Genomic DNA, 16,772 nt, shown 5'->3' on the forward strand with positions numbered 1-16,772 from the left:
ATCCAGTGGATCCAGTGCTGAAACGTTATAAGCATCTACTATGGTTGTTTTCTGCCGCTGAAGGAGCAGTTCACTTTCATAACCTGATTGATCTCAGCAGGTCACTGTGAGCTGTTGAAATCTCATTTGAAACATCTGCATAATCAAGTTTGATAGTCACATGATTGTTTTATACTATTTAAGATGAGGACTTTATTTCCCGATATCAGCCCGAAGAAGCCAAAAGGTGAAAGTTTTTAAACTTACGCATTTTAAAGTATTAAAGTATTTATTTGTGGTTCCGGTTACCTTTACTTACTTTTATTGTTACTTGAAGCCAACCGGACTTCTCGTTGAGCTGACACTGTTTGCTTTTTTTTAATTTTAACGGTGGGCATGAAGAAACCTGGATTTCCGTCAGCCAGTAACATTGCCGTGAGAACTTTAATATCAGTCACTTACTTACTGAATGCAACCACAAATCCTTTGCTCCATGAACTGGAATCAAATCTGGGTAATGTTGAAGCTGATGCTTGACAAGGTACTGAATTTTTTGATAGAATTTCAAAATAAGCTCCAACAATTGGAACAAAACTTTAATGTTTAAGCATTTGCAGTGGCAACACTTAAGCTTTACAATATATTTACAATGAAAGATCATACCCAGAGGTCTCAGAATTCTTAAAATTCTAACTTAGAGAAAAATATCCTGACCTACTTCGACATTGGCAATTAATGAATCTTAGCTGCTCTTTTAGATGTAAGGAAATGAAGAATGTTTTTTCGAGCCAATTGAAACAACTTCGTTGTGAGGTGGAATCACTTTATTCAGTCTTGCTTTCCAATACTGAGCTTAAGATACAATAGAAACTTTTTCAGGAAACTACTGATTAAATTAAAGCCTTTGGAGAGAAAAGAAAAAAAAAACTAATTGAGACCAAGAAAAGAAAACTAAAGAACGATATAAATGATCTTATACATGGCAATGTCTTTTCTTGGTCCAATAAAAGCAAACAAGGTGATATACATCAACCCCCCCCAACCTGCTGAGATCAATCAAATTAATGAAAATGAACCACTCCCTCAACTGCAAAAAACAACCATAGTAGATGCACATAATGTTTCAGCATTGGATCCACTGGATTTTTCCCTACTTGGAGACAATCCTTCATCTCTTCAGATAACACAACCCCATATGAGGATGAAGAGTTACTGTCAGAAATACAATCAGAAAACAGAACATCGCTCAACTATATGGAGTCAAACGAGGACCTAACAAAAATGGTATATAATCTTTCGAATTATACTTTGAAAAGGAATGAGTTGCCTTGTCCTTTCAAAGGGGTTAACCTTTGTTCCTGCACAACATAATGATCTTACTCAATCAATCATTGAACTTAAAACTTTTACTAGGAATTTAAACTTAAAAATCCTATAGAGAGCACAAGAAAACTGTACTCACGCCACCACTGCTTTAAAGAGAGCAAGTACTTTTATGCCTAATCAAAATCCTAATGCACAAGCCTTTCAGAAAGCAGCGGAATGTGAAATTTACAGTATTTATTAACAAAAAACCTCCAACATTGCATTTTGTATAACCTCGTGCAAGATGAAATGCAAACTATAAAAACTTTGACCGACAACCCCAATTATTGTTATTAAAGCAGCCTAAAGCAGAAGACAAGGGTGGTGGAATTGTGATTTTGGATGCAACACTTTACCTAGAGTCTATACATCAACTTTTAGACAAAGAAGACTATAATGAAATTTCTAAGCAAGCAACTAATGAGATAAGGAACATAGTGACTATGTTACAATATATGTTCACAAATCAATGCATAGATGCCGACTTGTATCAATACATCAAAACTGATTCACCTAAAATGCCATTTATATAGGGGATTCCAAAAATCCACAAATCTCTTACAACCCCACCAATGAGAACAACTGTCTCAGGCACAACGACGGGGCCACAGAACCCATCTCTAAATATTGTGACATACAACTTAAAAAGAATTTAGCTAAGACTGGTACTATTATAAAAGACACACCCGACTTCTTATATGAATTACCACAGTGGTTGAAAACAACTTTTACTCAGTTGTTATTTTGTAACTATGGACGCTGACTATTTACAGTCATTCCCAACGACATTGGAATTCAGTACATTAAAGAATATCTATTGGAATTTACAGAGTACCCCCAAATAGACTGCCCATACATGTCAAGCAGAACGCCTCCTTGGCCATCTTCAAAAGGAACCTTGACAATTGGATGGGAGATAGGAAATTCATCTCGGGGATCACGTCAGTCACACTGCTAAACAGGGGTCCAGGGAAGTAAATATTGTGGAAGAAATATCCAGGGAATTGCTATGGCTAGGCTTGCATAGGCCCCTAGGGCCGATAGCCTAGTACCAATCTATGAAGTAAGATTTATTTAATATGTGAACTATTACACACTGTCCTAACATATAATGTTTTCATCTTTCAACGGAAGTTATATAAACAAAGAGGTGCAGCGATGGGTACCCCCACAGCTAACACCTATGCAAACATCATGATATATCAATGGTAATGACAGCATACACTTAAATAGCATGTACAGTCAAAATATATTGTTCTACAGCCATTTCGTCAATCTCCTCTTTATATGGAAAGATACAGTAAGTGAGATTTAGAATTTTAAAGAATATATTTCCAATATTACTAATTTCCTTAAATTTAAAACAAAAATATCAAGTACAGAGATCAACTTCCTGGATATAAATTTAAGCATTGATAATACAGCAAGGAGAGAAACACTGCTGTACAGGAAACCAGTAAAGGCAAATACATACTTGCAAAGAACCAGTATGCACCCTCCATTCATCCACAAAAACACTGTTAAAAAACAGTTTCAACATATAGCAAAACTAAGTACTAATAATAGCGTAATGAAAAAAAAACTAGAAACGGCTACAAATGAATTTATAAAGGAGGTTACACGAATACTGACATACTAAAATACAAATACGAAATTCTTAGTAATCGTGAAACAACTTTTAAACCTCTGTTTCATGAATAATGAAAATAATACAGCAAAGAGAAATCGGAGAAATATATATAGACATACTCTTACTTATGATAAACATATACCTGAAATAAGTAATAACCAAACTTTGGCCACTTTTATGAGAAAATCCAGAACTTGGTAGAATTTTGCAACCATAACCCCGGTTCAGCTACAGAAGAAACACCAACCTCAAAGCAATGACACTGTTATAAAGAGAAGCCAGAAAACCACTTAGTCTTTCACAGTACTTTTCACAGTACTAAGCGTGGTACTTTTAAATGCAATAACTGCATCTTTTGTACTTACACAGACTCAGAAAAATCCATGCATATGGAAATTGTAACACACGAAATTTAATATACCTAGCCAAATGTTGCACCTGTGATGCATATTACATTGGAAAGACAAACCAAAAGTTAAAAGAATGGATAGGGCATCATCTATTGGTTATCAAAAGATCTGTTGTTACAAATGGACTGTATAAACATACAACAGAGACAGATCAAACACATACTTTTAAATTTATGATTTTAAATTATTTTTGTTCCTGTCAGAGGAGGGGATATTTAACTTTTAACCAAACAATAGGAATTAAAATGGATTTTAAGATTTAGGGCACATATTGCTTCCAGTATAAATGGAATGGTCTCTGTAAAACCTCATTTGAAACATTTGCATAATCAAGTTCGATAGTTAAATAACTGTTTTGTACTATTTAAGATGAGAATTTTATATGTCCTGATAGCTGCATGAAGAGGCCAAAAGGTGAAAATTTTTAAACTCGCACATTTTGAAGTATCAAAGTATTTATTCTTGGTTATTCGTGGTTCAAGTTGCTTTATTTTATTTACTTACAGTGGGGAAAAGGGTAGAGTCCTCGATCCACAATGCTCTACAATCTCCATTCAAAAGCGAAAACTCGATCATATCGTCTTGACCATATGAACTTCAAGTTTCTAAAAACTCAAGCTTTTGAAGGGGATCCATATCTATATTACATATAGATATAGATAGCAAAGATAAAGTCTTATCTGAAACAGTAAACAATACACAATCTGAAAAAGACCTGGAGCTTCAGAAAACCCATCAGCTGCTGAAGAGCGTCAAATATGACCTGAAGTAGCTCATATGATGCAAGGAAATTATGGGTACAGGGTGGAGCCTGAGCACTGGATCCTGAGCTTTGAAGTGGCCACAGCAGATCTAAAACCAATATGTAGAGGAATGGACAGAAAGACAACATCAGAGCAAGTGTTCCAGCTGCATGGCTTTGGAATGCCCATGACATGTTTACTTTTTAAGTCTTTATGGTTACATTCAGGCCAATACAGTCAAACCCCACTATTTTGAATAAACAGACATTTACATAAGAGCAAAACAGCAATTTTGAATAATCTTCTGGAAAACAGCTTTTAGTAAAGGTGTTGAGGAAATATTAACCACAGACAAAACAGTGAAGGCAAGTGCTTAATGACAAAGGTGAAATAGAGATCAATGGAGGAGTTCAAAAACACATGGAACAGATGGCAGACAAGATATCAGTAGGGGAGAAGATTTAATTCAGGCTCAGTAGGACAAAGATTAAGGCTTATAAAGTGCCACTGATGTAAATTCTGCAGTCAAAATGCCGCTCTCTCAAGTGGCATCTTTGTACATTTGTGTTAGAGGGAAGGGTGCACAAAAGTGTGTTGAACAGCAGTATGAATAAAACTACTGAAAACTAAACGTGACAGTGCTTTCTTTCTACATGCAAAGTTTTACATAGGAGGCGAAAAATATACTGACAAAGACTTTGGAAAACAGCATTAATGTGTCACCCGCTTGGGAAAAATACTACTTACATTTGTTAGAAGTTGTTCAAACCAGTCATAACCTGTATCCCTGCAGGCTGCAACCTAGGGTGAAAAAAACAACTTTAAGCTTTGGTATGTCAGTAATAAAATTAATGACTACATTGTTACTCTTGACAAAAGATGATTTACAAAGATCCTTCTAAAAGCTGTCTCAAACTGAACAGTTTAGCTATACAGAAGCAAATGACTGTCTTGAGACTATAAAGACTGCAGCTGTATATCCTGGTCCTCTTACTGTCCAAGCTTGTGTTCATTACACAGGACAAATAACCAGACTCAGCATCTCCACCTGCAAACTACTTGTCACATAAGCATACAAAAAACACACAGTGCCTACTGTTACAGTATATTACATAACATAGGAAATATGCTGCAAACAATCCAGCTTAACATCCAGAGCTTTCACGTCCCTGACCAAGACTGACCACTCCCACACAGTAGTAATTACCAAGATTTATAATATGAAGTGCAGAGTTTCCCCTTGCCATCCTCTGTTCTTTTTTTGTGGGTGCCCATCTTCAACAAGTGTGTTATTTGACTAACAATCTGAACCTACACAGAGACAGGAAGTGATGCCTCCCTGGTAGGAAACAGAAACCGTCCAAAACGCACAGAAAGAAGTCACAAAGGATAGAAACTGGGTACAGGGAGGAAAACTGACAGTGCAGCAGTGATCCTACCATTAAAAACATCTACTCTTACAATGAGCATGCACTCATAACTGTAGCATGTCCATCACAAGGACTGCTGCTGGAGTGTCATGCCTACAGTGATGGAAGAATACTGAAATACAAATCCAGCTGGCTACAGACTTAAGGGTTGGGAAGCCGACCTATCCTGCAGACCTGTTGTGGTAAGACCTCCCACTCAGTATGAGAGATGAAAAAGAGGGAGGGAGGCAAGGAATGTGGGGTGGAATGGGGAGGTCAGTCAGTACTGTCTACGACTAAACTGTGAGGGAGAAGGCTTACCAATCTTCCCCCATCTTGCTGGCTGCCTTTTGCTGCTGCTACCTCCCAAGACCTGCTTCTTCATGAAAGCAGTCTTTTGCTCAAACTGGTCAACTTCACATTTTTCCTACCTTACTCATCTTCACTTGACAACCATTTCTGAGCAGGGTCAGCCACTGCTGAGTTAAGACCTTCCCACTTATCCCACTGTCCCATCCACCCTAAGGCCTTTATTGTTGGGGTATACCAAAGATATATCCCTTTTCCAGGCAGGTTTCATCTCTTAAGATGGAAACAGAATAATACTGATGCTCTGTAGAGTGAAGCAGATAAGTAAGGAGTCGATTACACTACTGAGTGCCATTTGGCTGCAGCAAGCTGTCTTCTGGCTCTCCTCATAACAACATACTGTGGTTTAGGTTGCAGCTGCATATGGCAGTGCCCTGCCACTGTGACAAAAAGCATGTACTAATTTCTAATAAGATACTTTGCACAGCAACTGCCACTTTCCTATTTTCCAATCTCCACTGGGAGCCTCCCAATTCTTATCTTCCAAGAGAGGCAAGGCAACCATCACCTCCTAGCTCTTTTCCATGCTGACTCAACTCCTCCAGGGGTGAACCAGGTTAATTAAAGTGAGGTCACATCCAAGGCTTCATCCCTCTATGCCAAGGAGCAGATCTTTGGAAAGACCACTATTTTAGCAGGATGGTTCCATACTCTACATAGGTATACATGGATTAAAACTACTTCACTGACTTCACGGTTTTCCTCTCACTCTTACAACTCCTTAAACATCTCTTGTAAAGGAGGATCAAACAGCTGATGCTTGATATCACTTGGCAAGTCCTGGATTCTCAGCCAGGCATCCATTCTTAAAACTACGTCTGCAGCGGTGCTCCTACTGTGGGCATCTATTACATTATACCCACATTTTACAGATTGTTTTTAAAGAGACAGTCATGTAATTTTTGTTTTCTTGGCCTCTTCAGGGTCTGTAATGCAATATTTTCTTTCTGAATATGTTCCATTGACATTTAATAATGTGGGTTTGAGAGTTAATCATTAACATCAAGGTTGAAGCAGTGTAAAACTTTGTCATATCTATCTACTTCTCTGCAGTCTCTACCACTATGGAACAAACTAGAGTTCCAGGCGGGGGTCAACAACAGGGTTCTTATGCAAATACAATTATCCTGGACTCTTGTAGAGTCCATCAAGCTTTATGGGTGACGGGGGTTGAGAGTCAACTGATTAAAAGGAATCAAACACCTAGAACTTCAGAGGTCCTTCCATAAGCCTCAGCTCCGCAATCCCCTCAGAGATCAGAATACCTCTAGTGAGACACTAACACATCTGATGCATCTTAAAAATAATTCCTCGTAAGGTTAAACATTTCTCCAAAGGAGAAATCCCACAGGGGGGAGTCCAGAAAGACAGTCTCTCTTCAGATGCATGACCTAAAGGTGACAACATCTATGCTGAGTATGCCAGTGCAGATGTAAATTTAATAACTATGTGTTACACTTATTTTATTGTAACTTCCTGGGAATATCAAATGATTTCAGTGAACCATGTCTGAGCCAGTTAAGCCAGAAGATCACAGTTCTACAAGTTAGAGATCCTCATTCTCCAGTAAAAACAGAAAAAGGATCCATCAGTAAAACTGCAAATGCAAGATTTACAGAAAAAAAGCAAACTTTCAAATACCTTGAACATTTCAAGTACTGGCTGTCTCTGCCCTGAGTACAAATACAATTCTGAAGGAACACTACAGAAATAGTAATTTAAGCCATCCAAGTGTGCAGCCTTTTGGGTTTTACTAAAGTCACATACTCCTTTTCTAAGTCAGCTAGTAAAAAAGGAAACTGTTCTTTTTATCTCCTTAAAAACTCCTGCTTTAGATGAGGGCAGAATACTAACTTTTACAGTTGCTTTATAATCAATGGCTGAACACAGACTTTCTCATGACCTTCTTGTACTGTTATCTACTTTTTTACACATACACATTTGGGCACTGAGCAAGTTGTTTTATAAGCATTCAGATTTTCGTCCAAAGTCATAAATTCCTGGATAAACTATCACACCTCTTAGGACTGCAGTTAATAGTTCAAGTCCCACACACAAAATACTGAGCAAGACGACATGTTTTCTACCAAAATGAATGCCCTCTACCACATCCCCCTCAGACAAAGATGCTAGAACATGATGCGGAGAATTTCACAGTGTTTTATGAGCTGCAACATACTTTTTTTTACTAGATGAATAGACAACAGTCCTTTTATACTATGATGTTGGTAAACACTACAATGAAAAGGGCTGCTATGCAAGCTTTATAGGAAGAAATGGGATACTTAAAAATTCTTTAGGGCTGAATCCACTGGATTTAAAGATGATTAAGCAAGGTGACTCAAATGCCACATGCTCTCCTGAATCAGGGGGACCTATCTTGTCTCCCCCGTGCACTTTTAGCAGTCTCTTCCCTAACAATGGTCTCCTTTGTAGGGGACAAGGCTGAAAACTTCTTTTACATCTGGTAAAGCATTTTTAAACATTACCGGTTGCAAGAGATTCTGAAAAGGATGGTACAGATGCACTTTTAAGTACATTTTTTCTTTTGCCTTCCACCAGTTCCACTCTGGGTCTGAGATGCATGGCTAGGCTTAAAAAGGCCCTTGTGGCTATTAGGTTCATAGGTGTGTACAAGGTTACTTGTAGCCATCCAGCCATTTCTCAACTGTCCTGTTCATTCTTTACTACACCAAGTCAGAGCTGGGGACTGGAGTGGGACATTCATCTGGCAAGACGTCATTAGTTTTCTCTTCTACTGCCTTCCCCTGTCAGTTGGTAAGCATGATACAATGCCTGGTTATGCTAAACAGCTTTTGACTGCAAAACATATGCACACTCACAGTGCTCTTAAGCCACCACACACACTGGTCAGGAGGGAGCCCAAGAGCTCTTAAGCACTGCACCACAGTACTGAGCCTTGCAGTAGGCCTTTTATAAACTCTGCTTCAGGTTGGGTGAACCAACCTCAAACACAAATTCACTGCCTGTTCCTCCCTAGCTGGATCTTCCAGTGTCCAGGCCACTAACTGAAATAAGGCGATACAGGGAGCAGTTAAAGCTTTATCCACCTGTTATGAAAGTAGACGGAAAATAGAATTCTTGCCAATACTAGTTCCACATTCATATGCACAAAAACTTCCAAATCACTTTTACACATTGCAAGACCACTTTTTGAAGAAAAACAGTACAATAGTTTTTTTTTTTTTTTTTGTAACAGAACTAGCTTTTACTAGAGACTCCTTTAAATGGAGTATACTTGCCCAGCCTTTGATTCCTAAAAATCACAAAATAGAAGTTAACCAGAGAGTAATCTTGGAACTCTCAAACCAAGCTGTTAACTTTCTAGACCCTCATTTCTCCCTTTTTTCCCCCCTTCTGAGGCCAAGATGGGCACTTTACATCTAAAGAATAATTAAACAAATAGCAAACAGTAAGTCAACCAAATAGACCTAGCCAATAAACTAAAAATGATTCTACACAATAAATACAAAGTAGGAATGTCGACAGGTCAAAGTGTTTTCTAATAGCTTAATTGATCACTGCCTGGTAACACTGCTTAGGCACAAAGAAAAACAAATCCATCAAATGTGCAGTTTCAGCAAATAAACTGTGTACTGTGGAAGGAAATCAGAACAGATACCAATTCAGCTAAAACTACATGTCAGAAAGAGATAGGAACCCCTACAGTCTGCTTCTGGGACAAGGATATCCTAAATGTAACACAACACAAAAATATCCTGGTTGTGTACTCAACTCTTCCTTAAAAGTGACATTAGAGAGACAGGATAACTAGCAAAATGCTTTCTCAATTGGAAACTGCCAGAAAATATCTTGTCTTGTTTCCAAGTTCAAAGCACACACTAACAAGAAATGTCCTCATACCCAACACTAGGTACGGCCTTTACCTCATAAACTTTTACTCCAGAACTAGTGCACAAAACCTTTCTTACTTCTAGCAGACAATCACACCCACTAATGGGAGTCTCCAAAGGGCTGTTAATGGTTACCAGTACAGCAGGGTCATGATATTTGGCACATTAACATTCAATATTATAACTACTCTGTCAATGCTCCCTTCAAAAGGCAACAAAATCTGTGAGGAATGCCATCATAACACAGAAAGGCAGTCAAAATGACGGCATTACTTTGATCCGACCATGTTTTGGGTCAACAACAGATGAAAGACCACTAAACCTGATACAGCAACATGGAATCATCTTCAAACTAGGGAAACAACTGGAAGACATCAAAATAAACATGAACATTTGGGACAGGTTACCTGCACTTCGACACTGGATAACCTCTAAAAAAAACAAAAATTGTGTTTCAGTCTACTTTTATTATTCAGTATCAATAATTCATATAAAATACAGGGTTCACTACATATGACCGAAAGTTCATTTGACCAAAGCCCATTTGACTGCGACCATAATACCGAAAGTTCATTTTACCGAAAGCCCATATGATCGAAAACTCATCTGACCGAAACCAGCACTGGCAGGTATATGCCCATTTCCCCACTGTAGCGTGACCCTGGAATGAGAATATTAAGTTGGGGGGGGCATAGCCCCCCACATAATTGCAGTTTATACACTATTATATACATGCGCATCCAATAAAAATACATTAAAACATATAACATCAGTACAAATTTGTTGCAAAATGTGGGGGGCGTAGCCCCCCCCCCCAAACTTAATATTCTCACTCCAGGGTCATGCTACAGTGGGGAAATGGGCATATACCTGCCTGTGCTGTTTTTCGGTCAAATTAGTTTTCGGTCATATGGGCTTTCGGTAAAATGAACTTTTGGTAATATGGTCTCAGTCATCTGGGCTTCGGTCAAATGAACCTTCGGTCATATGTAGTGAACCCAAAATACAAAGTACCCTTAGTAATATTGTAAATGTTACTGTAAGCATATTGTATATCTGCTCTCAGGCTTTAAAAATTATTTTTAAAACATACCGTTCTGCATGCGGTTTCCATTATTTTACCCAATTTTCAAGCTTCACAAAAGTATACTGGTATTCTGGCTAAGGAAAACAAACTATCAAATTTCTGTTTTGACATCTGGCCTGACTACTGCTCCAACATCCCTTGTCAAGTACTGGATACATGCAGCAGCAGTTCTTAGGCTGAAGTGCATTCTTGTTTTCAAATAAAACTCAAAACAGCTACTAAATACATTTGTGTAACAGCATATTTGTAACTAGTCTCCATGAAGTTATCGCTACAACTTGTGCAAAGAACAGTTGTGCAAAATCTTACCATAACCATAGATGACCTTCTCTTCCATGTTGCAGTATTCATACTGTGGGATTTCCAGCCCTCAGGCGACCCATCGGCTCCTATACAAAAGCTTAAGCCTGGCTGCCGTAGGTGTGTGGGACGCCACACGTAGGGCCATAAACCATGGAGTATAAATGTGACGTTGGACGCACAAACCTCAGAACTTGAAGCCCAGAGAAAAGACTATAAGGCTAAAGAAAAGCAAATGTCCCTGCAGGGCTGTACAGACTGGCCTGTAGGGAGGGGATACACCGGAGAAGACTGAGGATACCAGGAGGTTGGAGGGTGGGATGGAATACTGCAACATGGAAGAGAAAGACATCTATAGTTATGGTAAGATTTTACACAACTATTCTATGTCCTATTGTCATGTTGCAGTATTCATACTGTGGGAGAGTACCACAGCTAGGAGGAATGTTGAGAGTTGGCAGAGGTAGAGGATTCCAAGAATCCTTGCAGGATTGCCCTGACATATCCTGCCCTGGCTCTAGAGACCTCGAGCTTGTAGTGCTTAGTGAAAGTATGGACTGTAGACCTGGTGGCTGCCTCCATGATGGAAGCTGTTTCTAGCCCTTTCATGAAGGCCTCTGAGGTAGCCATGCCTCTGGTAGAATGTGCTCACACTCCTTGAGGCAATGATTTGTGATGATGAGAGTAGCAAAACAGGTTGGATTTCCTGATCCAGGAGGAAATAGTTTGTTTGGAGTCTGCTTTATCCAAAGCCCTGGGATGGAAGGAAATGAACAGTTGGTCAGATTTTCTGAAGGACTTAGTTTTGTCCAAGTAGAATCTCAGCTGTCTATGTACATCCAGGGAATGGAAAATCCTCTCCGCAGAGTTAGTAGGGGAGGGGAAGAAGGTGGGTAGGTGAATAGACTGGTTTAGGGATAGTTCATTTACTACTTTGGGTATAAAGGAGGGGTTTGTGCATAGGGTCACCCTGTCATTGTGTAAGGTGGTGTGAGGAGGGCAAGCCATCAGGGCCTTAATTCAGACACTCTTCTAGCAGAGGCAATGGCCACTAACAGAATGTTTTTTTTTTGTGCACATTTGAAGAGATGCTGTGCTGGTGGGCTCAAACGGAGGTAGGGTAAGCTTTTCCAGCACAAAGTTCAGGTCCCAGGGAGGAGGGATGGACTTTCTTGGTGGTCTGATGTGCAAGACCCCTCTCAGGTAAAGTTTTACATCCAGTCTGGAAAGAAGAGGTGGCTGTAAAGGCAAGCATGCAGAAATGGCAGAAAGATGGACTTTGACAAAAAAATAAGCTAGTCCCTCCTTAATGAGTTCACAGATATAGTTCAGGACAAGGGGTGGATCTGCCAGAAATGGGCCCTTGTCTCTAAGGGAACACCATTTCGAGAACCTCCCCATTTAGACAAATAATTTTTTCTAGTAGTTAGTTTCCTGGCCTCCCTCAGAACTGATAGCACGTCTTCTGAGAAGTGTTGTCTGAAAGGGATCAAAAGTTGATCACCCACAGAGTTAGGTGCAGTAAAGACAGTTGTGGGTGAAGAAGAGATCCCTGTTGCTGCATTAGTAGGTCCACCTTGTGGGGTAACTTGTGATGACTGCCCTTAGCTAGGGAAAGCAGAAGGGGGGGGGGGGGCAGTGCTTCCTTGGCCAATAAGGAGTCACCAGCAAGATTTTGGGTTGTTCCTTCTTGATTTTCAGGACTCCTCTCTGAATTAGAGGAAAGGCCTATAGGAACATTCCCTGCCATGTAAAGCTGAAGGCATCCACTTCTCCATGCTAGTGGTGAGCGAGTCCTGATGCAAAATTTGTTTAGTTGTCTGTTCTAGGGGGAGGCAAACAGATCCACTTGAGGTGTGCCCCACTGGTGGACTATGTGAAGAAAGGTATCCCTGTGCAATATCCATTCGTGTTGCAGAGAGGAGGTTCTGCTGAGCACGTCCGCTTGCTTGTTTTCCTGAGAGAGGATTTATGAAGCTTTCAGGAAGAGGTCGTGTTTTGCTGCCATTTCCCAGATTTGCAGGGTTATCAGACATAACTGGTATGTCTTTGTCCCTCCTTGTTTGTTTAGGTACCACATGGCAGTAGTGTTGTCTGTCACAATGTGGAGTATCCCTGGTTGCAGGATTGGAAGGCTTTTAGAGCTAGCAGGACAGCAGTGCTGTTTTTGCAGGGCAGGGGACCAGCACTGTTGTACCCTGTAGCCCTGCAGGGTTGTTCCCCACCCTAGGTCTGATGCATCTGTGTGCATGGACTGAGTGGTGGGAGGGAGCTGCAGAGGAATTCTCTGGCTGCTGAAAACCTGCTGAATCCACTACTTCAGCTCTATTTTTAGGCAGAGGAGAAGGGGGATGAGTTTGTCTAGAGGCTGTTGGCTCTGAGACCAAACATTCTTTAAGTACCACTGGGATTTCCTCATGTGCATCCTTGCTAGTGGGAGCATGGGAATGTTGGCAGCCATGAGACCCTATAGTTTGCAGAAACTGTTTTGCAGTCAGGTGCAATTCTGTCAACAGGCTTAGAAAATGGGAGGAGAGGGACTGCACTTTGGTGGGAGGAAGGATCTCATTAGATCTGTTCTGATTCTGCACCCAAGGAAAATCTTGTCCTGTTGTGGGAGGAGAGAGGAATTTTGAAGGCTGAGGGTGGGTTGAGGGTAAAATCCAGTTTGTGCAGTAGGGACATGGTGAAATGGAGATGGTTACAAGGATTCTGCCAAAATGAGATTGTCATCAAGTAAGGGTAGATTTGTACTCCCTTGGTTCTGCAGTGGGCGATGGCTGGGGCTAAACACTTGGTAAAAACTCTGGGTGCCGCAGACAAGCCAAAAGGCAAGGCGGTAAATTGAAAATGAGAAGAGGGCCCAGAGAAGCATAGGAATCTCCTGTGGGAGGTCTGACTGGGATGTGCAAGTATGCAACTTTTAGGTCTAGAGTGACCATGAAGGCTTGAAATGGGATGAGGGGTAAAAGAGTTTGAAGGGAGAGCATCTTGAAGGAAGGGACCTGTAGGAACAGGTTTAGGTATGAGAGGCCTCCAGGGGCCATTCTTTTTTGGGATTAAGAAAAGGCGGGCGTAGAAGCTTAGTCCCTCATGTCCTGAGGGAACTGATTATATGGTTCCTTGGGAGAGAAGTTCCAGCAGGATGGGAGGAAGTAGAGGGAGTTGATTTTTTTTTTTTTTGGGGGGGGGGGGGGCTTTTTTGGTGTAGGTTTTTCTTTCCATGATAGAAAGTATTCTTTTTGGATGATGGAAAGAACCCACAGATCCGAAGTCTTGGTCGGCTAATCAAGCAATGGTTTCCCCCTCGACGGCTGTTATAGCTGACATCTGTATCAACTCTGCTGATGTACTCTCCGTGGCTACTGACACAGCCTCTTCAAGAGGAAACATGAGAGTAATCAGGTGTCCCTCGGCCCCTAGAATGGCAGTCGGCGGAACATTCGAAGGTGGAGCGCCATCTGGAGAAGGCTTGCAGACCTTGGCCTTCTTCCTAGGTTGTTCAGCTTGGGCGGCCAACTTGGGATCCATCGTAAGCGTGAGGTGTTTAAGCCTTTGATTTTCTAAATACAGATTTAACATGGCCAGACAGCTGCATAAGGTCTTGGGTACGAAGAATTGACAAATAGAGCAGGCCTTAGGGTCGTGCTCTCTACTTAGGCAAGAGAGACAGCGGTCGTGGGAGTCTTTGTGCGGAATCTGGCATCCGCAACTACATTTACTCTTTTTCCCCTGACATCGGCTAATAGAAAAACTACAACAACCAAGCTAAAGCTTAAGCAAGAGTGAAAAAGGCAAACCCCAACAGGGCACTTATCTTTTTGAAGTCTTCGGACGTAGGAGCGAAGAGATCAAAGCTATCGTCATCTGTGGCTGAAAAGTTCTAAGTTCTGTGTATGCCAATGTCACATTTATACTCCATGGGTTATGGCCCTACATGTGATGTCCCACACACATACAGCAGCCAGGCTTAAGCTTTTGTACAGGAGGTGATGTTGGGTCGCCCGAGGGCTGGAAATCCCACAGTATGAATACTGCAACACGGGACTAGAAGGACATATAAATGTTTCTACACTGTATACATGGAAATGCAAGAGGAACAAAAGAAAGGCTACCCTCACAACCATCTAAAGGCCAAGATTGATTGTGTGGTGCTTTGGAGGAGATCAACTGCTTGTTGCACCAAGTAAACAAGTCTACTCTGGGACACTGTTCATGAACTAAATATGGAAACAAGTTCCTGAGTAACATTCAGTTGATCTGCTCATCCAGCCCATCACCAAAGACAACTGCAATGGGTGTAAATCACCTTCAAGTAATTTAGGGATTAAAGAACTAAGCTGAGAAAGTGTCCAAGACCACACCTGCATATTTATGTACTACATCACAATTGTGTTTTTGTAAGATTCGTTGTCTCCAGATGAGACAGAACCTTTAATGACTGAATGATTATCATCTGCTTTAGGATGTGTTTTTTTTTCCTTATGAGCACAATCACATACACCTTAGACTTTAAGGCCCTTGGACCATGCTTCCCAAAGCTCCCTCAATCCAACCTCATTAGCATTAATTCTACTGCCCTTAAGCATTCCCTCACCATGACCATGGTCTTCCGGACCAGGTGTGGGAAGTACTGAGCAATACTTTCCACTTTAGCCTGCAGGACATCTGGAATAAAATAGGGTCCCCTAGAATGTCATCTTGGAACAGAAGTGACTTGCAGAAAGCAAGTGAGAAATCCTAGGCTTTGAAGGCAATGTATGGTGAACAGCAGGATTCCCACCACCTCCACCTGCAACATTGTCTGAACAAGGCATTTATACAGATATGGGTAAATGTGAATGTTTTTGCTTCTGCAGTAAAAAATAACTGGAGCCAGGCTCTTTGTAAATACCTTGGTGCAGTCACAAATCCAAAGAAAAGTAATTTTGACAGCAGAAGAAGCCTCCCCCCAAAACAACTTGGATCTAACAAAGCATCTTAGGTCTCTGAAAATGATATGGAGATAGCCAACACAGACCAATGGGTTGGCTACCACAACTTGATGAAACTGGAGTAAGAGGAGGAGGAGAGAGTTACGAGTTTTCTTCCTTGACAAGCATAGGATGGGCCTTCATGGATCCACTTTCCTGGGCACCTGGAGCAGTCCTGAATAGAACCTTTGGTACTACTGCCCTTTTGGTACAGGTTCTGTTACATAGAAATTATATAACAGCAGCTTTATTAAAGAAACAGAAAACCATGGCACCTTGGCAGAGGCCTTCAAGAGGAAAGATAATTAAACATCCACCTTAAATGCATAATAAACAGTTAATCAACCAAATACTTTCAAGTTTATTCACTAGTGTAAAACCAAGACACAAATATAAATTAAAACTGGAATGATATAAAGTGTTCGGCTACTGGATTTATTTTATTAATCTAATGTCTCCAAGATGCTCAAATACCCTCCTTTTCTTTCAGTTTTACCAATATGAAAAAAAGTCCAGCAGCGGAACACCTATCTGTTCCTGTGTTACTACAAAAATTAAATACAAATTCTATCTTGGGTGTGTATGTACAAAAATTACTTTTGTGTAAAAAGGTATTTGTATTTTGAAGTTTC

The 16,772-nt window shown here is 40.5% G+C and overlaps 2 protein-coding genes across 3 annotated transcripts in view; one reads left to right on the forward strand and one right to left on the reverse strand.

Annotated features, from left to right (window-relative positions):
* The window catches only part of NIPBL (NIPBL cohesin loading factor), a 4,951,262-nt gene that overhangs the window by 1,416,547 nt on the left and 3,517,943 nt on the right, over positions 1–16,772 (reverse strand). The window contains exon 31 of the mRNA XM_044076429.1: positions 4,875–4,928. Within this exon, the coding sequence (XP_043932364.1) occupies positions 4,875–4,928 (54 nt within the window). The remainder of the gene's footprint in view (positions 1–4,874; positions 4,929–16,772) is intronic.
* The window catches only part of IST1 (IST1 factor associated with ESCRT-III), a 1,439,276-nt gene that overhangs the window by 735,058 nt on the left and 687,446 nt on the right, over positions 1–16,772 (forward strand). The window lies entirely within an intron of this gene.

Source organism: Protopterus annectens, chromosome 1.part0, assembly GCF_019279795.1.
Source record: "Protopterus annectens isolate FY-2018-M chromosome 1.part0, PAN1.0, whole genome shotgun sequence".
Classification (NCBI taxonomy): domain Eukaryota; kingdom Metazoa; phylum Chordata; order Ceratodontiformes; family Protopteridae; genus Protopterus; species Protopterus annectens.